The sequence below is a fragment of the Chrysemys picta genome, chromosome 2, assembly GCF_011386835.1.
Source record: "Chrysemys picta bellii isolate R12L10 chromosome 2, ASM1138683v2, whole genome shotgun sequence".
NCBI classification, from domain to species: Eukaryota; Metazoa; Chordata; order Testudines; family Emydidae; genus Chrysemys; species Chrysemys picta.
In genome coordinates, this window is record NC_088792.1 from 20049726 (window position 1) to 20073575 (window position 23850).

General features: G+C 44.2%; 1 protein-coding gene across 6 annotated transcripts in view; it reads left to right on the plus strand.

Annotated features, from left to right (window-relative positions):
- The window catches only part of DPP6 (dipeptidyl peptidase like 6), a 783790-nt gene extending 767682 nt beyond the window's left edge, over positions 1-16108 (plus strand). For all 6 annotated transcript variants that reach the window (XM_042859184.2, XM_042859187.2, XM_065582727.1 and 3 more), the window contains 8 exons: positions 1068-1137; positions 4577-4771; positions 6631-6685; positions 9370-9475; positions 10158-10216; positions 12220-12292; positions 12410-12483; positions 13844-16108. In XM_042859184.2, coding sequence (XP_042715118.1) covers positions 1068-1137; positions 4577-4771; positions 6631-6685; positions 9370-9475; positions 10158-10216; positions 12220-12292; positions 12410-12483; positions 13844-13990 — 779 coding nt within the window. In that variant the 3' untranslated portion in view covers positions 13991-16108. The remainder of the gene's footprint in view (positions 1-1067; positions 1138-4576; positions 4772-6630; positions 6686-9369; positions 9476-10157; positions 10217-12219; positions 12293-12409; positions 12484-13843) is intronic.
- Positions 16109-23850: the final 7742 nt, after the last annotated feature.

The window sequence follows — 23850 nt, forward strand, 5'->3', positions numbered from 1 at the left end:
TTGTGTGTAATAAATACAAGCTGGCTGTATTTTTTCATGTGCCTTCACCATGTATCCAGGGTCTGCCCTAAAGGCGTCCCAGTAACTGGAGCAGTGTGTGCCATGTTTTATGTATATTTAAAGTCAAATGGCGGTCTCTCTGACTGTCCCTGGGCCATTGATCCAATTTGCAGTCCATTAGCATTCAGATGGAATAAGTAATTAGACTGAGCATCAGAAAATGATTGCAAAACAAACCACTTAAAGATAGTGGTTAATCTGTATATTAATTGTATTGAAAATCCTGCTAATACTGATTTAATTGCCATGCCTTTGGTAATCTGGATTATAGGTAATATTTTAAAAACAAATGCTGTCTCCTCATTAATGCAGAAAGCATTTGTGTGGGAGCACTTTCATATACCGGTTGGTGGTCAAGAAGAGCATATCAGAGTACTTAAATGAAGTTTTGGGGGTTACCATAGCACAACTGGGGCCTAACTCAGATGTCACATACACAGATTTTATACCAGTGTAACTCTGTCAATTTGGAGTTACTCCTGATTTGTATTATACCAGAGGAAGTGAGATCAAAATCAGGCCCCTGGAATTTAGGATTAAGAGGCAAGTCCATCCCCTAACTGTCTTGAAGCCCCTAAAGCAAAAAAATTCTGCCTGTCACATCATCAGCCATGTTTTAATTGGCAATTGTACCTTACATTCCTGTTGTCTTAAGCTATTGTTACCCTCCCTTTCTCTGCCTCCCCAAAATATTGATTCTTGGCAGTGTCACTCATCCAGCTGCCTAAAGGGAAAATAATAGCTATTGCCAGATGTTAATTGCCTGTTGTGTAAGTGATGCATGACTAAATAGCTCACTCTAGGTTTAGATTTCTTGTCACCTCAGCTATTACGGTCTGGATCTTATCCTTGATTACATCTGTGTTTTTAGGGTTTTATTTACCAGAGCATTTATGAAATGCTGTTTTATTTCTGTTGATAAGTGGCCACAACATTGTCAAAATCTGTGATAATTATCTCAACATTCCCATATTAAATCCTTGTTGTTGTTTGTTACTTTTGCCTAGAATTGCCAATGCAAATCTTAAAGCCAGCAACCTTTGCGGACACCATACACTATCCTTTGCTACTGGTTGTGTAAGTTTTCTTATTTTTATTTGTAATCTGTAATTCTTATTTTTATTGTAAACACCTAAAAGCAACCAAGATCAGCGCCACAGTGGGCTAGGTTCTAAACAAACGGAGGATAAAAGACGATCCATGCACTGAAGAACTTACAATCTATGGCTCCTGTTCTGTAAAGAATTACACACATGCTTAATTATACACACTCTGCGTATTGCCATTGACTTAAGGGAAAACATACTGCATTTTTAAGAGATCTCTTACACCTAGCCAAGTGCAATGTTGGTACCAACCACACACAATACTCCCTTCACACTATGCCAACTTCTTTAGGGCTAGTTTACATTGGCAGCGTGGCTTGTGTAGTCACTCTAAAAAAACCACCTCCTAGAGGGGCGTAATTACCAGCACTGTCTACACTGGCATTTTACAGTGCTGAAACTTGCTGCAATCGGGGGAGGGGGGGTGTTTTTTCACACCCATGAGCAAGAATATTGCAGCGCCGTGAAGTACCAGTGTAGACAAGCCCTTAGACTGAGGGTATCTACAAAGCAAGTAGGATTTCACGGCCGCAAGTCTCAGAGCCCAGGTCTACAGACTTTGCTACAGCCCTAAAAATAGCTGGGAAGACATTCAGGCTCCATCTGTAGCTATTTTTAGTGCATAGCGTGAGCCCAAGTCTAGACCTAGGCTCTGAGACTTGCTGCCGTGGGGTCCAACTTGCTGTGTAGACTTAAAGACCTTCATAGTTAAAGCCAGAGTGATAGCAGACCCAAAGCCATTGGGATCATGCTATTTCAGGATGATAAAGGAGATGTCTTAAAAAGGAGGGCTACCTATGAAAGAACTGCTCAAACCAAAAAAAAAAATCAGCAATTTTTTTAAAATTCACATCCTGCTCCCTTTTGGGTGAAGCTCAGGGGACAAGCTACAGAGTTTCCAGACCTCTACAGGAATATGGAACTTCCTTAAAGATCTTCAAATAGATTTTTCACTGAACAATTTGCGTCATCTCTCCACCACAAATAACAGTGCTGGCTCCAACCCACTCTTCCAAATTGGTTATTATCTCTCTCAAACCTGGCTACAAACACTGTAAATTGCATTGGGCAAAAATGGACAAGGCCTTAATGAAAATTCACTTTAAACCCAGCAGAGAGTTGTGAAATCAGCTGTTCTCAATACTGCAACTATTATGAGGGATCATTTCTATTTAACATGAATCCACTGCAACCCCTCCCTCCCATGGCTCTTCAATAGTGTAATATTAGGGGATCTCTTAGCAGGACTGGGTGAGCCCACGCACATTAGAATACTACATTCGGGGATGTGTTGTCTTCCTGTTAAACTGTGGCAGCCGCTGTTGGGGAATAGTGACATGTTTACTTTCTAATGGCTGTTATAGCCTCTGCAAAAGCTTAAACCTATAGTGACTCTGCCCTGTGGTCCTAGAAATAGCGGTGAATAACCAGCCACCTCTGTCCAAATGGTACCTTCCTCAGAGCAGCACAAAACTATCAATGCCGTCTAGCCCAACAATTGAACTGTCTTTACAGCTAGTCCACTGAGTCATTTAGGCCCAGATCCTCAAAGATTTTCAGGCACCTAACTCCCATTGATTTCAAGCCGGGATGCACTTTGCTGAGAGAAAGGAGTCTGATATAGGAATGAAGGAGGCAAAGATGCATTGCGAATGAATTCCAAAACACCATCCTGCAGATTCTTTCAATGAGGGACAAAAGCACTGCAATAAACAGGCTGCCACATCACAAAATTACTTCAGCGAAAACGTACTTCATTATATAAGTGCTTGAGGAAGATTGGTACTCATCAAGCTAACGACACTTGATTAGGCTGCCTCTGAAAGTGGATGCTCCTGGGCCTTTGTGGAGCAAATGCAAATAACTAAAGCAGGGGTCGGCACCGTTCGGCAAGCGGCTCACCAGGGTAAGCACCCTGGCGGGCCGGACCAGTTTATTTACCTGCTGATGTGGCAGGTTCAGCTGATAGCGGCCCCCACTCGCTGCGGTTCACCGTCCCGGTCCAATGGGGGCGGCGGGAAGCGGCGCGGGCCGAGGGATGTGCTGGCCGCGGCTTCCCGCTGCCCCCATTGGCCCGGGACGTCGAACCGTGGCGAGTGGGGGCCGCGATCGGCCGAACCTGCCGCGTCAGCAGGTAAATAAACTGGCCCGGCCCGCTAGAGTGCTTACCCTGGCAAGCCGCGTGCCGAACGTTGCCGACCCCTGAACTAAAGTCATTTGCATGTTAAAAAATTGAGAGACGTTTTCTTGTGTTCTGGAAGCCCATAAAAGGAACTGAAGTAGGTGGAAATGCCAGTATCCCTAGTCATTGAGAACTAACTCTACAAAATCTCCTGTCCCTTGCTCACCCTATTTCTGTGGGTGTATTGTAATTTCTGCTTTGTACGGAGAGTTTGAGAAGCTCAGCTCAGTGTTGTTTGCAGTATTTGTGTGGTCATGTGTGTTTCTTGTGATCATTTAGGACTAAGTGCCCCCAAAGAGCATGCAATCTAAGGCCTTGAGCTTGCAAAGAGAACTGCATTGGTGGGACCCGATTTGGGGGTTGGGTGGGAGAAATCTGCTAACACAGATCTCTTCCAGCACCAGGATTTCCTTGAAGAGAGCCCTGTTCGGCTGATCACCCTGCCCACCCACTGCAACCAGAGCTGAACTGTTATTAAAGTCAATTGTTTTATCACCAGTTTGTTTTTTAATTTGCCTTTCCCTTGTATCTATTTTAAGCAATAGTGACATCAAGTGACTGACAGTCACATCTGTAGCCACTATCCAACACTCCTGCAGGAGAGGGGAGATTTATGATGGGTGACAAGAGTCTTTCCTCTCCAAATGTTCTTCAGTGCTCCCAGGGTAGGCCCTCCCAGTTAACCTCTGCCAAGAACCCCACAAGAGTTCAGACCCTACAGACTGGAGGGATGAGAGAGAAAGAAAGAAATATAGATTGGGGCCAGCTCCTCAAGTGGTGTATAATGGCATAACTCCATTAACTTCAGTGAAGCTATGCCACTTTGGCCAAGTTGAGGATCTGGCCCATTTATGTGAATGCTTCCTAGTTTCACAAAATGCTCCAATATCATGGTGGTGGTTGCCAAATAAGAATCTAGATAGATAGCTGGGAAACCTTCTTGCAGCTTCCTTGCCTGCCTCAAAAACCATTCCACACACCAGACCTCCCTGCGACTGTGCTGTATGAAGACAGATATCATGGCTTTCCCGTTAAAATCAGTGTCACCTTATAACGCATGTAGCATCGGTGCAAGCTGGTCTGCAAATTCACCTTTAAAAGGAGAGACTGTATTGTCCCTTTTAAAAAAGATGATGTGGCATGAAAGGTCTCTAGTCTTGGGCAGCCTTGACATTGTTCCATTGAGCATGAATAAGACGCATTTGGTTTGTCTCTGTTTTTGTTTCAGTGACGGAACACCTGGTAGCCAGAGTGTAACAGAAAAGTTTGAAGTGAATTGGGAAAGCGTGCTGGTCAGCTCCCACAATGCAATTGTGATGAAGTTTGATGGCCGGGGCAGTGGATTCCAAGGCACTAAATTGTTACATGAAGTTAAAAGAAGATTGGCCCTTTTGGAGGAAAAAGATCAGTTGGAAGCTGTCCGGTGAATGACACTGTCCTTATTGAAATGAATTGCATTTATAATTGAAATGTATTCTCAAAGGCTCCGCAGCTGTATCTGGACACTAGAAAATACTCTAAGGCCCTGATCCTGCAAAGAGAACTGTGTCGCTGGGACCTCACTGAAGTCAACTGGGATCTGTGAGGGGCGGGGGGAAGTCTGCTTACACAGTTCTCTTCTAGGATCAGGGTCTCCCTGAGAGGGAGCCCTGTTCATCTGATCGCCATGCCCAGGTGCTGCAACCAGAGCTGAACTGTCAATGTTGTAAAAGTCAATCGTTTTATCTCTCTAGGTACCACTCAGCAATGCATCTCCTCCTATTTGAATACTGCTGTGTAAACAATTGAAGAAACGTGATAAATTGAAAGTACAAATACACTCTTGTATATTTCAATATGGGAAGTAAAATGTCAGCTAAATAATGATTCCATATATAAGCCAAAAAACTTTTTCTGATGTTAACATTAATAGGAATGGTGCTAAAGGGCTTACCTTTTAAAAGTTCAAGGGTCTGCTTTAAAATATTTGGGGGAGGGAGAGGCGGAGGAATCTTTTTAAAAAAATGGTTGGGTTCGGTTGAAGGCCCATTCAGTTGTTAAGAAAAGGAATTGCTGGAGTCCCGTGAGGTCTTCCACAGAGGTGTTGCAAAAGCATGAGAGTAATGCATGCCATGTGACTACAGCAATAGCCTAATATATAGGAATGGTGGTTCCATGCCATTATGAAGCTAGTTCGGTTGATAAAAATATATACTTGGTCTCTAAGGAAGTGGGCACGTATATGGATGATGCTAATGTTTGTTATAATAAATAAACAAACAGCCTTTATTAAGGCTAATAATCTAGCATCAAAATGGTGGATTAAGATGTTTAAGGACTGATGGAAAGATTATTTTAATTAACATTTTGGGGACTGTATTAAAGATGACTATGAATGTTTCTGAAAAACAAACAAAAAAATTTTTCTTACATTTTTAGTCTTACAAATAACTTACAATGATGTACTTGCTTATAATTACTTTTTTGCTGCACAGGTAGAGACTTTGGCTAATTTAAATAGCTTCATTTAACAATGTTTAAATATCTTCCCCCTGCTTATATTCAAGTCCTATCCACTTACTTTACTGGGGGGAAAAAATTCCCTACTGCTAGCACTGTAGAGCGGCTATAGATACAGAAGAGTTAGCTGGATTCTGAGCTTCCCTGTCCATCACAACGTTCTGATTTCAGATTCTGTGCCACTGGGGATAAATAACAGAAGGGGCAGAAAGAATACTACTTGATTTTTCGTGCCTGGATTAATTTTGCAGTGCTAGCAGTGGGGGAAAAAATCCATCTTCTGTCTTGTAAAGTGAAGATATTTTTGATACGGAAGTCATTGCAAGACAATAAATATGGGATCCTGTACTGTTTGCAGAGTTACTGTTCTAAGTATATCACACCTTAAGAATGACATCGAAACCATGTATAAGTAAGAATTTTGCCATTGGTTCAACAGGTAAGATGTTGTGCTTCCATGATCCAATCAAAATTAACAAAAATGAGGGTGTACCTGGTACATTTTGGCTCACAGGAGGTGTGTTCTAAATGATGTACCTGGAATGTTCCATATCAGGCAAGGGGTTAAAGAGCAAGAACAAATCAAACAGAAAGTTACATGAAAGCAGTAGCCATCAGTGTGAGTTTGGATTAGCCTATATAATTCACTTGTGGCTTGGGTAATACAACCATCCTAAAGTCATGCTGATAAAATCTTCAAGCCACACAATGCCATCATGTATTCCATGTATCTAACAGAGTCCTCCTTGAACTTAACTATTTCTCGTCTGTTTCATATTTTAGGATAATGTTGAAAGAACATTATATTGATAAAATGCGAGTTGCTGTGTTTGGGAAGGTAAAATTTTCCTGTAATCCCTACCCTCTGTTATTGTTTGCTGATGTGTTTAAGCACTTGCACTTAATCTTGATTTATTGAGTGTACCTGTGGTGGTGGTTTTGTTTTTGGAGACAGGCTGCTTCTTGCTTAGAGATTCTAAAGATGAGAACTTTCATTTTATCAGCCCATTTATCAATGTTTCCTTTGAAATTATCTTGAAAAGGAAGAACATCTATTATTTGTGAGGAAAAAATGCTGTCAGATATGAGAAGGGGCTTGTTAGAAGAAATTATTCTTGCCATCAGTACAGAGGTACAGTGGGTGAATAGTGCTGAACGGATAATAGAATCCCTGTCTCAGAGATTGCTTACCAGTTCATAGCAGCCACTGACGTGTTAATAACAGTTTTGCTATTAGCACTATTTCTGAAGGCGGTGAGGAAAGGAGATGGGTTCTTGGCTTGGTACCAGTTCATTCAGACCTGATGGAAAACATACTAAGGACATAGAATGAATGTACCATTGTAGCTTTGAAAACTCAGACCTTACACCCCAAAAATGGGAGTTTTGCCCCAAGCAGGGACTGCCGGTTCAGGGTCTAAGTGTAAGCAGTGTGAGTCCGACTGTATGTTCTGTTTCAGATAGATGAGACACATCCAGAATCTTTGCTGGCACATTGGGCATTGCAGTAACCAAATTCAATATCAGTGACTGATGTTTTTTAGAGGATGCTGTAGTTTTACAGCCTCTGCAACAGAGCAAGACGCGAATACAGGGCCCAATCCTGGACACAGACACATACAATTATTTTGAAGACACAAGTGGTCCTCATGGTCCAGATCATTCCTCTCCTTTGGAAGAGCACACAGTAAGAGGTTCTGGGGGAAGTGAGAATTGCCAACAGGAGCTAAGGGGCATAGGGTATGGGACCCACCCTTGAACCTGGGAGTTCCCCAAAGATCCAGAGAAGGCTTGGCCATCTGTGTGGACCCCCCTGTACCTCTGCACTATCAGGGACTCCCATGGCCCCTGCTTTCCTTAGAGATCCTGACTGAGTTATCTTTCCCTCCCATACACTCTTCTCACCCTGGTCTGATGAGCCTCCACACCTTGTCCTGCACAGAGATCAGACTGAAGAGGTGTCTGATATCTTTACACAAGGGGGAGGGTCCCCTCCTGTGTACACATCTGCAGGCGGACACTCTCGGCTTATGACCTTTAGCCAGTGGTTAGAATACTCACCCAGGATGTGGGAGATCCAGGTTCAAATCCCACTTCCTCTGACTGACATGGAGCAAGGATTTGAATCTAGGGCTCCCGCCTCTCAGGTGAGTGCCCTAATCAGTGGGGATTTGAGGTATGCTGGAGTGGGTCTCATTCAGTCGCTCCTGCTGAAGCTGTTCCACTTTGTATGAAATACTTAGTAGTCATAGGCCAGAAAGCGTGAGAATGACTGTACAGTCCAGATGTTAGGGCATCCCCCTGGGCCGTGGGAGACCCAAATTCCAGTCCCTCTTCCAATGCCTATGTAATTGTTTATACAAGTGAACAGTTTCCATAGGAGAGATTGAGAGCGATCCTCTCCAGAAAACCCCACAGCCCAGTGGTTAGGATGCACCACCTCCTCCACCATCTCTGTTCTGGATGAGGCCCGTAGGCGAGATAGGTGGGGGAACACCTAGTTTGAGGATGCTACTTGGGTAGCAGGACTGAGGCAGCTGTGCACATGCCCAGCAGCAGAAATGTAGGTACCACGGGACTTTACCAGTGGCAACTTAGGGGCCTAGGGACATAGGCACCTGCAGGGTTAGGCAGCAGCTGAGCAGGATTTGAAAATCTAAATTTTGGACGTAGGTGCCTAAATCTCTTAGTGGATCTAGCCCAAAGTTCTTTAAGTGCATAAATAGTTGCAGGATCAGGCCCATAGTTAGGACCTAGGCTTCCACTGCTTACGTGCGCAAAACTCCCATTGAGGTAAAAGGGAAGATTTTCCTGTGTAGGGCCTGCAAGAATCCGGCTTTAGGAACTGGCTAGTTTAGTAACTCTTTGTGGGGCTGTGGCACTGGTTTAGAACCCTGTTTCCCATTCATTAGACTGGGTACTGAAAACACCACTGCCCCGCATGCACCTATGCGTACACAATGCTAGCAGGTTTGTCAGAACACACCTGACTGTGCCCCAGTGCGTCTCAAATTAGCTACCAGCCCGTTACATTGGGAAGCAGAGTTGAATGGTTTTTAATCTAATGAACACTCTGGTCTGCTGTACCTCGGCCTGGTGGGATTTTGTGTCATCTAATGGCGGGGGGGAGTTTGTGTACGCTTAACACCCAGGCTAAGGCATTACCATGTATTAGTTGCGCTCAATTTACAGCTAATCCGCACCGAGCCACAGCCAAGTCTCAGGGAATGTCTGTACTGCAGTCAGAGATGTGCCGGCAGCTCATGTAGACATACTCAAGCTTGCTTTGATCTAGATAGCTAAAATAGCAGTGCAGCTCCAGCAGCATGGACCAGGTGGGGTTGTACAGCCCGTGCTTCAGCCCGTGTTAGCGAGCTATCTAGATTGAAGTGAGCTCAGTATGTCTACGCATGCTGCAATCACACTTCTGACTGCAGTGTAGACATACCCCAGATTATAAGCATTCTAGGCAGGGAGCGATTTTTGCATTCTCACCGACAAGTGTGTCTGTCTGTACTCTAGGATTACGGGGGCTATCTGAGCGCTTTTATTCTCCCAGCTGGTGAAGAGAATCAAGTATTCACGTGCGGAGCTGCTCTTTCTCCATTGACAGACTTGAAATTATACGGTAAACACCACTCTCCGGAGGCCACAAAATGCCAGCTCCCAGCCACCAGTGACATTCCCACCCTCCCCTTACTAGGTCTCCCTTCTCTTTGTTTCTTAAAACCTGGCTTCTGCCTCTGGTAATGACTGCAAAGTGCGGCCATCCACATTGCCACTGCATACCCCAGTAATTTTAGAAGCTCACCCATAATAGCATAGATGGAATCATAGAATCGGAAGGGACCTTGAAAGATCAACTAGTCCAGTCCCCTACACTCATTGCAGGACTAAGTATTATCTAGCAGAACAGAAATTATATAACTTGTAGCTCCCAGTATATTTCAGTTGCATTCAGAAATCAATAGCAGAGCCCCCCTGTGACTAATGTAATGCCTCTCTATATACCTTGATGGCAAAAAAGGCCATGTAGCACAGTGGATCATGTGGTAGCTGTAGGTTGCAAAGGTTTGGCATTACAAGTGTGTTTTGACTATTCTTTTATTAGAATTAAGTTTTTTCTGTCAATGTTATTACAGACGGAGTCATTAGTTCTGACCAGGTTTCTAAAACAAAACAAAAACAAGAGAGTCTAAAACATTTCTCATTTATTGAAAGCTGAGTCAGAAAATGTGGTTTTTATTTTTTGGAACGGACTGCACTGGAGTAAAAACTGACCAATATGTTTTTTTTAATTTCTTTTCAAGCTTCTGCCTTTTCTGAAAGGTATTTGGGACTACATGGCATTGATAACAGAGCATATGAGGTAATTGCATGAAGTTGAGAACAGAGCTTTGAGTCGGTGTGCACACTTTCATGACAAAATGTAAAACCTTTCTTTAACTTTTTAACCCTATCTTCTTATGTACAATTTGGGGGAGGAGGGAAATACCAAAACCAGTGTCTGAGAGTAGTAAAAAGGTCTTTGTTTGAAAGTTATTTTGGCTTTACAGACTGACTAGCTGTTTTGGTTTCCTTGAATTTAATGGTAAAGTAATTAATAGCCTTGTCATTCATTAATCCTCAGGCTACCCCTCTAAAGTAGGTAGGTATTATAAGCTCCATTTTACAGGTGGGAAATCTGAGGCAGAGAGGTTGAGTGACTTGTCCATGGCCACAGGATGAATCAGTATCAAAGCTATGGTTAGAACTCTGTTCTGGTGCTCAGCCCATTAGGTCTTGCATTTTAAGCTACAGTCCATTTAAAGTCCCTTTAACATTTCACCAAGGACGAGCTGCTGATGGTCGTATGCCCAGAATGGGTATTTCAGAATTCTGAAGCTTGAGTTGCTGGTAAGCAGAACTCTGGGCTTGAGTCTAGCAGGGTTTAAAATACAGATAGCTCATTAGTTAGGGTGTTATTGTTCAGGGTGCGAGGGAGGCTCAATGGGTGTGAATGCTTCAGCTACTCTGAAGAAACTAGAAAAGAGTAGCTAAGTGGAGGGAAAGGGTCACTGGGCTGTGTCTGTAAAGTGCTGAAAAATTGGTGCACACAGCCCAATGAAATGGATTTTGCACAGACATTCGCCACTGGGGTTTGAAATAATTGCCCACTTCACAACAAAGAAAAATCAGCCAGAGTCCCTGTGCTCCTCCTTAAGAGGTAGGGCTTGTGGGTAGGTGATCCATATAGCGAATTCACTGGCCCTCTGAAATTTCACAAGCATAGCTAGGCCGTGGTCGATTTTTTTTTCTAGAAAGTTGAAGGCAAATCAATCAAAATGAAAGGGGTTCTAAAGCAATCAGTGTTCTCATTTGGATGTAGTGCAAAATAGCTTGGCTGTATGTTTCAGAAGGTTGGTTTGGGTAAGTATTGGTACTTCTGACTAACTTGGGGAGGGAACCATTTAACTGTTAAATGCCATTGACTGCATCTGTGGAACATCGCAGTGTTCTAAGTGTGGCCTGCTGTGCCAGACACTGATGTAACGCGTGCTTCCTAAACTCCACAACTGGGCCATGCACTCTCTCGGAATCAAGGAGCACAAGACTGCCATTTCCTGAGCCCTGGAACTGTGATGTGGAATTTATAAAGACCGCATGGCCCAAGGCCTGATGCAGACTTTATAAGCCATATTATTCTCCTGGAGGCAATGTTATAACTGAGGGAGCGGCATGCAGGAACTAGATGAGAACCAAGAGACAAAGAGTCTGTGTGGAAGGATGTTCCCTGCTGGTTTTTTTTCACCTGTGTATGCTTACATTCAGGTTTCCTTTTGTTTCCTCCCTCCCCCATGTCTGCTTGATAACTCCATTTACTGCTTAAATGCAAATTAAACCAAACACACATTCCTTTGTTTAGGACAGATTTGTTTGCTGACTTCTGCCTGGGCAGGGATATGGGGAACATGTGCTAATAATATCAGAATCTTATAACTTATGTTGCTATATATATTTCACCATGACAATGCTGACAAGCAATTTATGAGTTTTCAAATGGTACCTCACAAGGCATACTTTGTACAAAGATTATTACAATAGTGTGTAAGGTGTGAATGCAGGGATGCATCCATCACACCCACCATCTACTGTTGGGGCAGGATTGGTCATGAAGGGCAGGAAAAGGTTAGAGAAATGGACAGCATAATTCCTCCTCTATTCTGCTGCTGTAATGATTCTAGCTGCCAAGAGGAAGAGGTTGCAATGATATCAGCTTGTTATTCTGGTGATCAAACATAAAACAGAGTTAAGTGCTACTTTGCTATGTATACAGAAATCACTACTTTCTGGCATGATGCTTAATCTTACCTGCAACTTCTATCTTCACAGATTACCAAATTAGCACACAGAGTCTCATTACTGAAAGATCAAAAGTTTTTGATCATTCATGCCACAGCTGATGGTAAGTGAACTCACTATTTTAGTGCGATACATTGTGTAGTTTATGAGACTCTTTGATTTTTTTCTTAATTAAAGTTGCCACTTCTATGCATTTATTGATACTAATCTGATTTTACAGAAAAAATCCATTTCCAGCATACTGCAGACCTTATTACACACCTAATTAGGGCAAAGGCTAATTACAGCTTGCAGGTACAGTATATGTGTGTTTCCATTTTTCATACTTAAACAGTCACTTGCACTTTGAACAGAAAACAGATGGTATGAAGTAAGCGTTAGAAAGCCCTCACTGTATATACAATACAATATAAAAATACAAATAGAACAGTAATTCTAACTTATATGTATATTATATAGTTTCTCTCTCTCTCACTTTCTCTCTCTCTCTCTCTCACACACACACACACACACACACACACACACACACACACACACACACACACAGTATATCATTATTTAGATTTGGCCCAATACTGCACAGTTGTTAGAGCTCAATGCAGAGGTGAAAATAAGCCGGTGCAGTCCGGTACGGCGTACTGGCAAGAGCCGGTACGCCGTGCCAGACTGGACTGGCTTCCCCGGCGCTCAGGACTCCGGTGTACCGGTAAGTCCTTTAAGTTACTTTCACCCCTGGCTCAATGCATATGTTCTTAGGCTGGGATTCTCAAAGGAATTTGGAATTCAACTCCTGCTGACTTTCAGTGAGAACTAGGAGCACAGCTCCATATTCCCCTTTGAAAATTACAGCTTTAGAAGTCTGTTATAATCAACTGGCATTCATATAACATGTAAACGAGTTGCCTGTTAGACCTAAATTAAAAGCATAGTTGAGATTATGTAGGACATTTCCTTTAGAGAGTTATCAGCGTTCCTTCTAACAAAAAATAAATTCCTTTTTCAACAAGTTTGCATTCAACTTTTTAAGTAATGAAACTATTTTAATTCACATTGGAAGGAGTAGATCCTAAGGCCTGGTCTACGTAGGACTACACTCATTTAGTTCAACTGGAGGATACCCCGTGTGGTCACATTACAAAGTTCTGTCAGCATAGCTATGTCGGTCAGGAATGTGAAAAAACCACCTCCACCTCCAACCGGCATAGTTATGCTGGCAACACTCCCAGTTCATGTCCTTCAGGGAGCTGGTGGTACAATGCTGACAGAAAAACTCCTTCTGTCAGCGTAACTATGCATCTACACTAGAGGGCTCTGCTGATATAGGTATTACCTGCAAAGCATTTGTACTGTAGCTAAGGCCTATTTAGGTCTAACTTAAACCTGATCAGAATCTACTTTTAAATTGAAATAAGAATGTCCACACAGACGTTGGCACCAGTTTAACTCAATTGGTTTAAATTCAGTCTGTTCGTTTAGCCAGTGCAAGACAAGCCCTAAGTGCTATATGACAGTGTTTGTATGATGTTTATTGATGGGCCTGAGCTGCAGAGGTCAGCTCTGGATGGATCCTAGGTGTTCAGATCTGGGACTGCAGTTCGGGCCCATCTCTAATCTGAACATAAAGCTACTCACGGTCTCCTTGGTTCCTTTGCAGATATACCCCGATGAAAGCCATTACTTTAACAGTGCAGCACTCGAGCAACACTTGTACAAGTCCCTCGTCAATTTCTTTGTGGACTGTTTCAAAGTTCAGGACAAACTCCCGATAGTCACACTGAAAGAGGATGAGGAGGAGGATTAACCCTTTTGGTTCGTGCAAAGCACAAGGCCATTCTTTATAACAATATGCAACTGAATCATTTTCCTGGAGAAAGAAATGTTATGTTGTTAGCATGTATTCAAACGAAACTGAAAGCAGCTCGCCTGCTTTACGGACAGCAACTCCTTCCTGAATGGAAGAACATTAAGCATGATAAACTCAGCAGAAACTGCTGTCTGACATGAATCCGTCACAGACATCACCGTCTTATTTGCCACAAAATGACTTCTGGAGTAAAAGGCTCTCAAAAAATTGGACTTGAAGGACCACCCCAAGAAACTACCTTGAGGACTAGTAGGTTAAATGGCCCTTTTGCATTCAAGAAATGAAGCAGTAGCAATGAAATACATCATCTCTATTAGGGTTACCATAGTTAGCATCCTGTTGTGTCAGATAAAACTTAATAAATGGAAAAGATTATAGCACAATTATTTTAAAGGTACTGATTCATACATATTTGCCTGCTCTCCCCCATGTTTAGAAGATTCATCACTGCTATGGGGCATACAGATTCTAATTATACAAAGTATCACTGTAGTTACACTAATGTTTAATTAGCCTCATGTAATTAATTACTATTTGATATTGTTTTTACCTGTTCCTCATTACATTTGATCTCATGCTCACCTTATCAGCTTCACAACTTGTCATGGATGTGGAAGAAAACATGCATTGAATTAACTAGACCAGTGTTTTTCAGTTGCTGGGTCATGCTGGGCCTAGAGGCGGTCACAAAAGGCAATCAGGGAAGGGGGGGGCGCAAGGTGTTACATTTTTATTACAATGTAAAGCAAAGAAAATCTTGTTCCCTCCCTCCCTGCATGTGCTTATCCTTCAATTATTCTCTGTTAACCTCTCCAAGCACACACATAAATAAATTATTTTGGGGCAGTTTAATGGCTTGTGTTATACAGGAGGTCAGACTTGATGATCACGGTGGTCCCTTCTGCTCTTGGGATCTATGAATTTAGGCTAAGCTTTGATATAATTTTTACTCTTCTAAAGTAAATGTAAGGGGGTTGCAAACATTTGTTACTTTGAATAAGTGGTCAGAAAAGATTGCGAACCGCTGATTTACCCTCTGGTAGAGGGAGTTTGCATCAGATACTTTGCTGATCGTCTTCTGAAGCATTAAAAAAGAAAATCAATGTGGCTAGACTTATTTCTTAGGCTGTCTGCAGCTTAGTTTTGATTTTGGATTCCAAGGCAATGATTATCACATTCCACTTTTAGTGATGTCTTCTGTTTGCAGGAGGTTTGTAAAATCAGAGCATCTAAAATCATACTGGTCTTTGCAGGGGTGGAAAACAATGTTTAAAAACCCATGTGAAAATCTTTCAAATCTCAAAAATCATTCTTTCACCTCCAGTTACCATCGCATAAAGATTTTGGCTAGCGTTGCTCCTTGTAAGATATTCTGACCAAATGTACAGCCAGTATTAATATTGTATATTTCATTTTGTTGTATATAAAGGAATGTAAGTCAGTTATTTGTCAGGTCTCCAATCCAATATTAGTCTTGTGTTGAGCCTGCATGCTATAACCTTCCTTTGCTGATCAGGACTCTTTAGAAGTACTAGCTTGGAAATATATCAATTAATGTCATTTCTTTTCTTGTTTTGACAACTTGAACGTCCGCGCAGGTTTCTACATTTTTACACAGTACTGTGGGTAAACTCACATCCTGACAGCAATGATGATGTATCCATTGTGTTCCTTAATGTGTCAAGTTTTTTTTTTTAATTTTAATCTCTAAGCTTTGACGGCTGGTTGTAATTAGATCATCCTGGACACTATATTGGTAAATCACAGAAACAATCTAGTTTGGTTTGGGGTTTTTTTCTTTAATTTACAGTGCATTGACATTTTGCGAACAGGAACTACAGTAGAAATCTGCTTTACTCGGCAGTATGCCAAATAGACCATACGAATGCTGTGTGTCCAGATCTTACTACACGAAATGGGCTCAAAAGTCTGAAATGAACTGGATCAGAAAAACATTGAATCTGCTCTGTCCGCAATCTTTTGTAGGAGGACATTTAGGATGTGGCATGGTAGTGTTCGTTCATCCATGAAATAAAACATTATTTTACCACCCTGCTTGCTACTTTTGGGGTTTTAGTTAAGTATTTAAATAATAGTTACCGTGCGTGTGATTTCTAACTGAGTTGGAACCCAACCCCCAGCTGAACAGATGCCATATATAGCATCTCAATGTGACTGCAGAAAGCCACTTACTGCGCACCTCACCCTAAGGAGTGATTGCTGTTTCTGAGGAAGTCATGAAGTCCTGTAGAATGTGTCCAAAAGAGCCTCCTACTGGGAGGGCCTCTGTTATTCAACCATCTTTTATGGCAACTGTGCCCTTCGATGTATATTCTCTTTCTCTCACAGGAGAGTCATCAGTGTCCTTTCTACCATCCACCCCCATTCACCTTGGTGCCACCCTACTTCTTGCCTGCCTGTGGCTGAATGGCAAGGACATAGGCCAGTATTCTCAACTAGGGAAAATTGGCCAAATGGACTTTTAACATCAAGTACAGCAAGTTGCAACGGAGACCACAAAAGAGGTTTAACTCTATTGCCATCTCTCCCCTGTCTCTTCTGCTGGAAGAACGACAGTTTTCAGGTTAAAGAGAAAGGAACGGGAGTGAGAATGTGCTATTCCAACAGATTTCCTGTGTGATTATGGGCAAGTTACCTGTGGGTGTGCGTGCCTATCAGTAAAATGGGAATAATATCCATCACTACATGGCACGGAGCTCCTTGGTTACTAGGGAAGGGCTATGTTTTCTTCACATATGTAGCCTCTCTCGAATTGGAAAAGAATCCTTTATTGTTCTAAACGCTGGTGTAAATTGGAGAGTTTTCTCCCATTACAAGCCTTGGTTACCTTCCCACCCCCTTACATACACACAAATGTCACACGCTACCCTGCACCGCAGGCTGCTACCTCAAGGGGAGTTGGAAATCTGCATTCCCAGAACTCATTATTCCACTAGAGGATTTTTTTCCTATTATCCCTTTAAAAGCTTAGGATCGGGTGCTTGCTCCTGGAATAAATAGTAGGGGATGGAAGGCATGTTTTGCAATGGCATCTTGCTGATTGTTTAGGTCACATGGCCTAGGCTCAGAATGATGTGACATTATCTGATTCCGTGTGTTGGACCCTATCTCTGAAGGAGTGCAACAAGCAGATTTTACAATCAACCAAGGTAATGGTGAACAAAGTCATTTTAACCTCTGCTACCAGCAATTCAGGCATCAAGAAGATTTGTCATTGCTATGGGCATAAGTAGTCCAGTTATCCAAAGTATTGCTGTAGTTACACTACAGTTTAATTAACCTTATGTAATTAATTACTACTGCATTGGGGGATCAGAGTGAGCTCTTCAATTTGATGGCGCGTTTGTCTTGCTGGAACACGATAACTTTTGAACGTTGCCTCTGATCAATTCCAAAAATTCAAGGACCATTCAAGGATTGGGCAGAAACGTTGGGGAATTAAGGGACACAGCGCCCCTGCCAGGTGGTGAGCAAACCCAACAGTTTCAAACACCTTTGTAACTATCTATAGATTAAAAAAAAAAAAAGGTTGATGGCAGCCATTAACATCTTCCAGGATATCCCTCACTCCCTTCCCCGCTCCCATATCTCAGCTCTATTCATCCTCCCAATACAGCTTAACATGTTGACTCCCCGAATGACTTACCTCCCAGACAGAAAGACAAGAAATAAGAATTGGGGGGGAATTGTGACACATACAGAGCCCCTGCCTTGGTGGGAGAGAATGGAGGACCCTGTCATGGAGGAATGGGGGAGGCATACAGACATCCTTGCCAAAGGAAGAGAAGGGGGGTAGGGAACATGGATACTCAGCTGTGATGTGGCACAGGGGAACAACAGGGCAGGCACACAGCCATTGGCGGGGTGAGACTAAAGGGACACAACGAGCCCTTGGCCTGAGCCAGGGTGTGGCTTTGTACCGAGTCTCTGAACTAGAGACAGGAACAGCATTTTTGTGAAGGGAAATCAGGCCTCACCAACCTATTAGAAATCTTTGGGGGTGGGGAGGTTAGCAAACATGGACAAGGGTGACCCAGTGGCTATAGGATCTGTACTGGGACCAGTTCTGGTCAACATACTCATAATGAGCTAGAAAAGTGGGGGTTAAGCAGTGAGATGGCAACGTTTGCAGCTGATACTAGATTACTCAGTCCAAAACTCACTGGGAAAAGTTACAAAGGGAATCTCAAAAAATTAGGTGACTGGGCAACAAAATGGCAAATGAAATTGAGTGTTGGCAATGCAAAGTAATGCACATTGGAAAACAAAATCCCACTTATATATACGAAGTGACGGGGTCGTAGTTAGCTGGTACCACTCCGGAAAGTGATCTTGGAGTTATTACAGCTAGTTCACTGAAAACAGCTGCTCAGTGTGCAGCGGCCAGCAAAAAAAAGCTTACAATGTTAGGCGCTATTACGAAAGGGCTAGAAGATAGGACTGAAAATGCCATAATGCCACTTTATAAATCCATGGTATGTCCACACCTTGACTACGGCATCCAATTCTGGTCATCCCATCCCAATAAAAAGATATATTAGCATTAGAAAAAGTACAGCACTGGGCAACAAATACGATTATGGGTATGGAACAGCTGCCATACATGAAGAGAGTAAAAAGACTGGGACCTTTCAGTTCTGAAATGAGACGACTAAGGGGGGATATGATAGAGAGCTATAAAATCATGACTGGTGTGGAGAAAGTTGAGGGAACTGTTATGTACGCCTTCCCGTAGCACAAGAACTGGGGGGAGGGGTCACCCAATGAAATTAATAGGCAACAGGTTTAAAGCAAACAAGAGGAAGTACTTCTTCATACAATGCACCATCAATGTCTGGAACTCATTGCCAGGGGATGTTGTGAAGGCCAAAAGTATAACTGACTTAAATAATGAGTTAGATAAGTTAATGGTGGACAGGGCCCTCAACAGCTATTAACCAAGATGGTCGGGGCACAGCCCCCAAGCTCTGGGTGTCCCTAAAACTCTGACTGACAGACACTGGGACTGGACAACAGGGACTGGCTCTTTTGATAATTGCTCTGTTCTGCTCATTCGTTCTGAAGCCAGGGTACTGGGGCTAGCTAGGCCATGGTCTGCTTCAGTACAGCCAGTCGTATGTAATGCCAGGAACCGTTGGTGTGCCCAATGAGAGTCGTTGACAGAAGCAGCAACAAGTGCAAGCCTCTAATATGGTGATCATGTGTTGCTCTGTTTTCTTTAGACTCATGATCCCCTATTAGCTCCTCTCAGGCCCCCTACAACCTTTCTCCAGTGCAAACAAACCCCTCCTACCGCACCTTGTTGCTGGCTAGAGGACTGGTGCAACGTGGTGTAGTGTGGCTGGCGTGTTCGCTCCCTGGCTGGTGGCAAGGGACACTCACTCCCCTGGTTTAGTTGAGAGGGAAGCCTCATATTATCCGCAGCGCCTCCTGTGAGAGTGTCACGTCGCTCGCTCTCGCCCCACCCCTTGTCTCCAGTTGTGCTAGGGAGGGGTCACTGTTCTTGCACCCAACCCAGCTGTCATCGCAATGCTTCTGCTTTGTCCAGGCATCTGGGCGCCCATTGCCCAGTTCCTGTATGTAGGTTTGCCAATTTCGGTCAGACGTAGTCCCAGTGGTTCCATCACATGACATAATTTTTAATTAAAGATTAATCTTTAATTCCCGGAAAGGTGGGAACCGGGTGGGAACCCTCCCTGTACCCAGGTAGCTCCTCCTCCCTGGAGCAAGGCAGACGTGCCAAGGCCGGGGGGGGCACACTGGGTGTAGAGTGCGCTAAGGCCCCCCACAGCAGCAGACCCTGTTGCGCCGGCACAGCCGAGCAGTGGACAGCAATGCAAGTGTGACACTGCCACAGCAGAGGCAGCACATCACCCTGGTCCACAGGCTGGCCGGGGGCCTCTGACCCAAACAGGAACTACAGCCCAAGCTGTACAGTGCGATGCAATGCAGCTGACAATACTAGAGGCAGGCTGGCTTAGTGGCTAGAGCTCTGGAGTGGGACTCACTCTGCAGCCTGGAGGGGGCTTCCTCACTCTGCCACTGGCCTGCTGGGTGACTTCGGCCACTTCGCTATGGCTCAGTTTCCCAGCTGTAAAATGGGGCTAACACTACTGCCCTTCTCTGTAAAGCACTTTAATAATAATAAGCCAGAGATTTCAAAGCACAACTAGACTGTACCCTCACAGCATGACAGAAACTGGCTTTGTGCTGTTCGGGGGGGCAGGGTGTTAGAAATAACAAGCGGGAGGAAGCACATGGCCTCAGTTTCCTATTTTAGTAGTTGTATGGGGTTTAAGCTCATTTTTCTCAACAAACATCCTCCCCCCTTTCCTGTTTGCATCCCTCTATGAACCGGACACTTTCAGCCTGGCGCATCAGTGTGTTCTCTGGTCCTCGGCTTCACCACTGACAAATACTAGTAAAGCTGGAAAGCACGCCCAGGGCCCCCTTGCAGGGCCAAAACTGATAAACTGCTCCAACAATAGCCACTTCAGTCCTTGGGAGCGTCTTGTGATTTGTATTTATTCCCTCTGTGGCTGATTGCAAGGCCCAATGAGTCCTTTTCTAGTGTAGACCCCCCCCTGCAGTAGGCTGGCGGCTTCAAGGATGCAGCGCAATGCTTTTTAGCCCCGCCCCAGTTTTCTTTGCCGCCCACCGGTTTTAAATAGTTGTGTATGTTTGGCTGCGTTGCTGCAGAGCAGGATTGGTCAAAGAGGACACGGGGCTGGATACAGTCTTTGGAACCATAAACTGGCTCTTGCATTGGTCACGGACTTGATGGTTACAATGAGTCTGGCCATTCAGTGTCCTGACAGCCACACAGCACCAAGCACAGAATGGGCCACTGCACATCAGCTGTGGATTGGGCACATTGAGGTACAATCTTTCCCAGGCCGTATGGGCATGTACACTATGGTTCAGGCATTGTGGGCAGCAGCTCGGGTCAGCTGCTCTAGTGCTTATGGGGGTCAGGCAGCTAGCCCAAGCCACCGCTGCCTGTGGCCAATCCTACCCAAGCCCTTGGTATGGACTCTCACAGCAACCTGGGCTGCTGCAACCACACCACTATTTTTAGCACACTAGCTCACATAGTGTGCGCGTGTGTAGGTCACCTACACAGGGATTTACACCTCCCAGATGCAATGTAGCTGTATGCATCATTAAACACAGCCTAATGCCACCATAGTCGCCAAGGGGCCGTCACTGCCTTGCACACAGGGCCACTGGAACACGGCCACCGCAGCAAGAGTGAAAGACCTTAACGTGACCTAGTGCAAAGGCACAGGGCGCTATTGCTTAAATTGAAGGATCTGTTGTTAGCTGGGTCAGCGAGGTGACCCTCAGAAGAACAGTTCGGTGTCCTTCCAGTAGAGGGCAGTGGTGCACATAAGGCAATACCTGGCATTGCACACCTTCACAGGGACACATTTTAGCTAAGGCCTTCTCACAGCCTTCGTGTGAGGTGCATGTGTTTAAATCCCCAATTTACAGCGGGAGAAACTGAGGCCGACCGTTTAAGGTGACTCTTTTTCAAACGTAGGTGCCTAAAATTAGGCACGTCTAGTAGAGTATAATTCTGGTCTAGTCTTAATATAGCCATCCTTGTCTGATTGTCAGCGGTGCTGAGCACCCACATTTCTCACTGGCTTCCAGTGGGATTTGGGGTTAGGAGGGGGGTTACTCCAAAGGTCAGGCTATTTCCAGGTGACTAAACAGATTTAGGTGTTTCACTGTTAACATCCAGGCTTGAACTATTTCATCCAAGTGACTTGTTCAAGATGAGAGGAGAACACAACTGCAGCACCAGGAAGGGGATTTAGCAGGTCCTGATTCCCTGTCCTATGCTCAGACCACTAGCATCTTTAGTTTCTGAGTTTGTTGAACTCAAGGTATGACATTATGTAAACTGAAACTGGGGTGAGGGCTCCTAAGTAACTGGGCAGCAGGGAAATATGTCTCAAAGAGCTGCTTCTGCTCTTACTCCCCACAGACATAATTCACATGGGCCCAGATTCACAAACGTTAGGCTTCATTGATTTCATCCTGACACTGATTTCAATGGGCATTCAAAGGAGCCCAAAGACCTTTGTGGAGCTGGGCTATGATTCTCCCTAAAAATTCATGTGCTCCCTATGAACTGGAGCTTTGGTTTTTCATAAATATGTAACCCTGCTGCCAGGTGGCGCCAGCAGCACCCAGGGCCGGGTTCAATATCTAGGGGCTCCTTTTCAACAATACAACAGAGAACTGTCTCGAACACCCACCCAGTAACCTGGGGAAATTACACACCACCCTTGGGCACCTCTGAGAGGCAATACTTCCCCTCTTACAAGCACAGAGTCTGAGTGAAGAAAAGACATTTTTAGTGAAAGGAGGGAAGTCACCCAACATTAATTAGGGAAAATGCCACAAGCAGGATTCATAAACCTAAAAATGTGAGCAGGACACTCACCCAGAGTGTGTGGGGCAGTGCCTTCTGTTCTTGAGTTCTACAATCAACAGTTCTTTTTCTGTGCCCCCCTCTGCTCCTTCACCACACCCCACCCTCATTGGTTGTCCTTGGTCAGTGAGGACCCAGGGTTCAGAGGCGCATCTTTGTGAGTTCACCTCCCACCCGGGGAAAAAGGCCTTGCTTACTTCACCAGCTGAGCTCTCGCTTTGCCTGGACGCTCTGCCAGCTGCCGTTCCTCTCATAGAATCATAGAATATCAGGGTTGGAAGGGACCTCAGGAGGTCATCTAGTCCAACCCCCTGCTCAAAGCAGGATCAATCCCCAGACAGATTTTTGCCCCAGATCCCTAAATGGCCCCCTCAAGGATTGAGCTCACAATCCTGGGTTTAGCAGGCCAATGCTCAAACCACAGAGCTATCCATCTCCCCACTAGCCACGGTTCCACTCCGCTGGTTGACCCACCAGCCGCTCATTGCCTCACGAGCCGCTCATTCTGTTCACTGTCTCACCAGCCAATCGCCCGCCAGCCAACTGTCAGTCACCTTCTGCTGCCATTTGCCTCTCTGCTGTGATTTCTAAACACAGTCTCTTAGTAATCGTCAGCTCTTTTCAGGCTAGGCAGAAACACTGCCCCATCTCAAGTGATTTGGGCTCTCAGTGATTTTTTTAGCTCTTAGTAGGTTGAAAAGAAACACAGTCCCACCACAGCTGAGTTCAGCTCTGATTGAGCATTTAAAATAACAGAGAGGCTCCTCACAACGCCTAGTCAGCTCTTTCTGTGAACAGGTTAAAACCAGACCAGGGACCCTTGAGGAGAGTCCACATCTTCTGGCTAGGACACCTGTCCCCACCCCTCTTATTTTCACAGGGCGCTGGCATTGAAGCCCCTGGCTTAACGAGGTCCTTTCAGCTGAGGGTGACCTCCTTATTTGGGGCAGGTTAAGCACAGTTTTGTTCCCTTTTATTCATACAGTAATAAGCCCTAGGGTGGACACAATTGTACCAGCATAAAGGGCAGTAAACGTTTAAGACATTTATAAAAAGAACATGTAACAAAGTTCCATTCTGTGCCCGTCAATCAGCATGACCAGGTTAGCAGAAACTATTTCAGTAAAATATTCCTTTCTGGGCACAGCTGCATACTGGAGTCAGGGCCAGATACAGCTGTGACTGGAGCCAGAGCAGACTGTACACTGTGGAATAACAAAACACAAGCACAAACCATGCTCCCATGAACCATGCTTCACCTTTAAACTTTAATGAGGTATATAAATTAAAATGAGAAACGGTGTCTTTTTGGTACAGCGAGCATTATACAAAT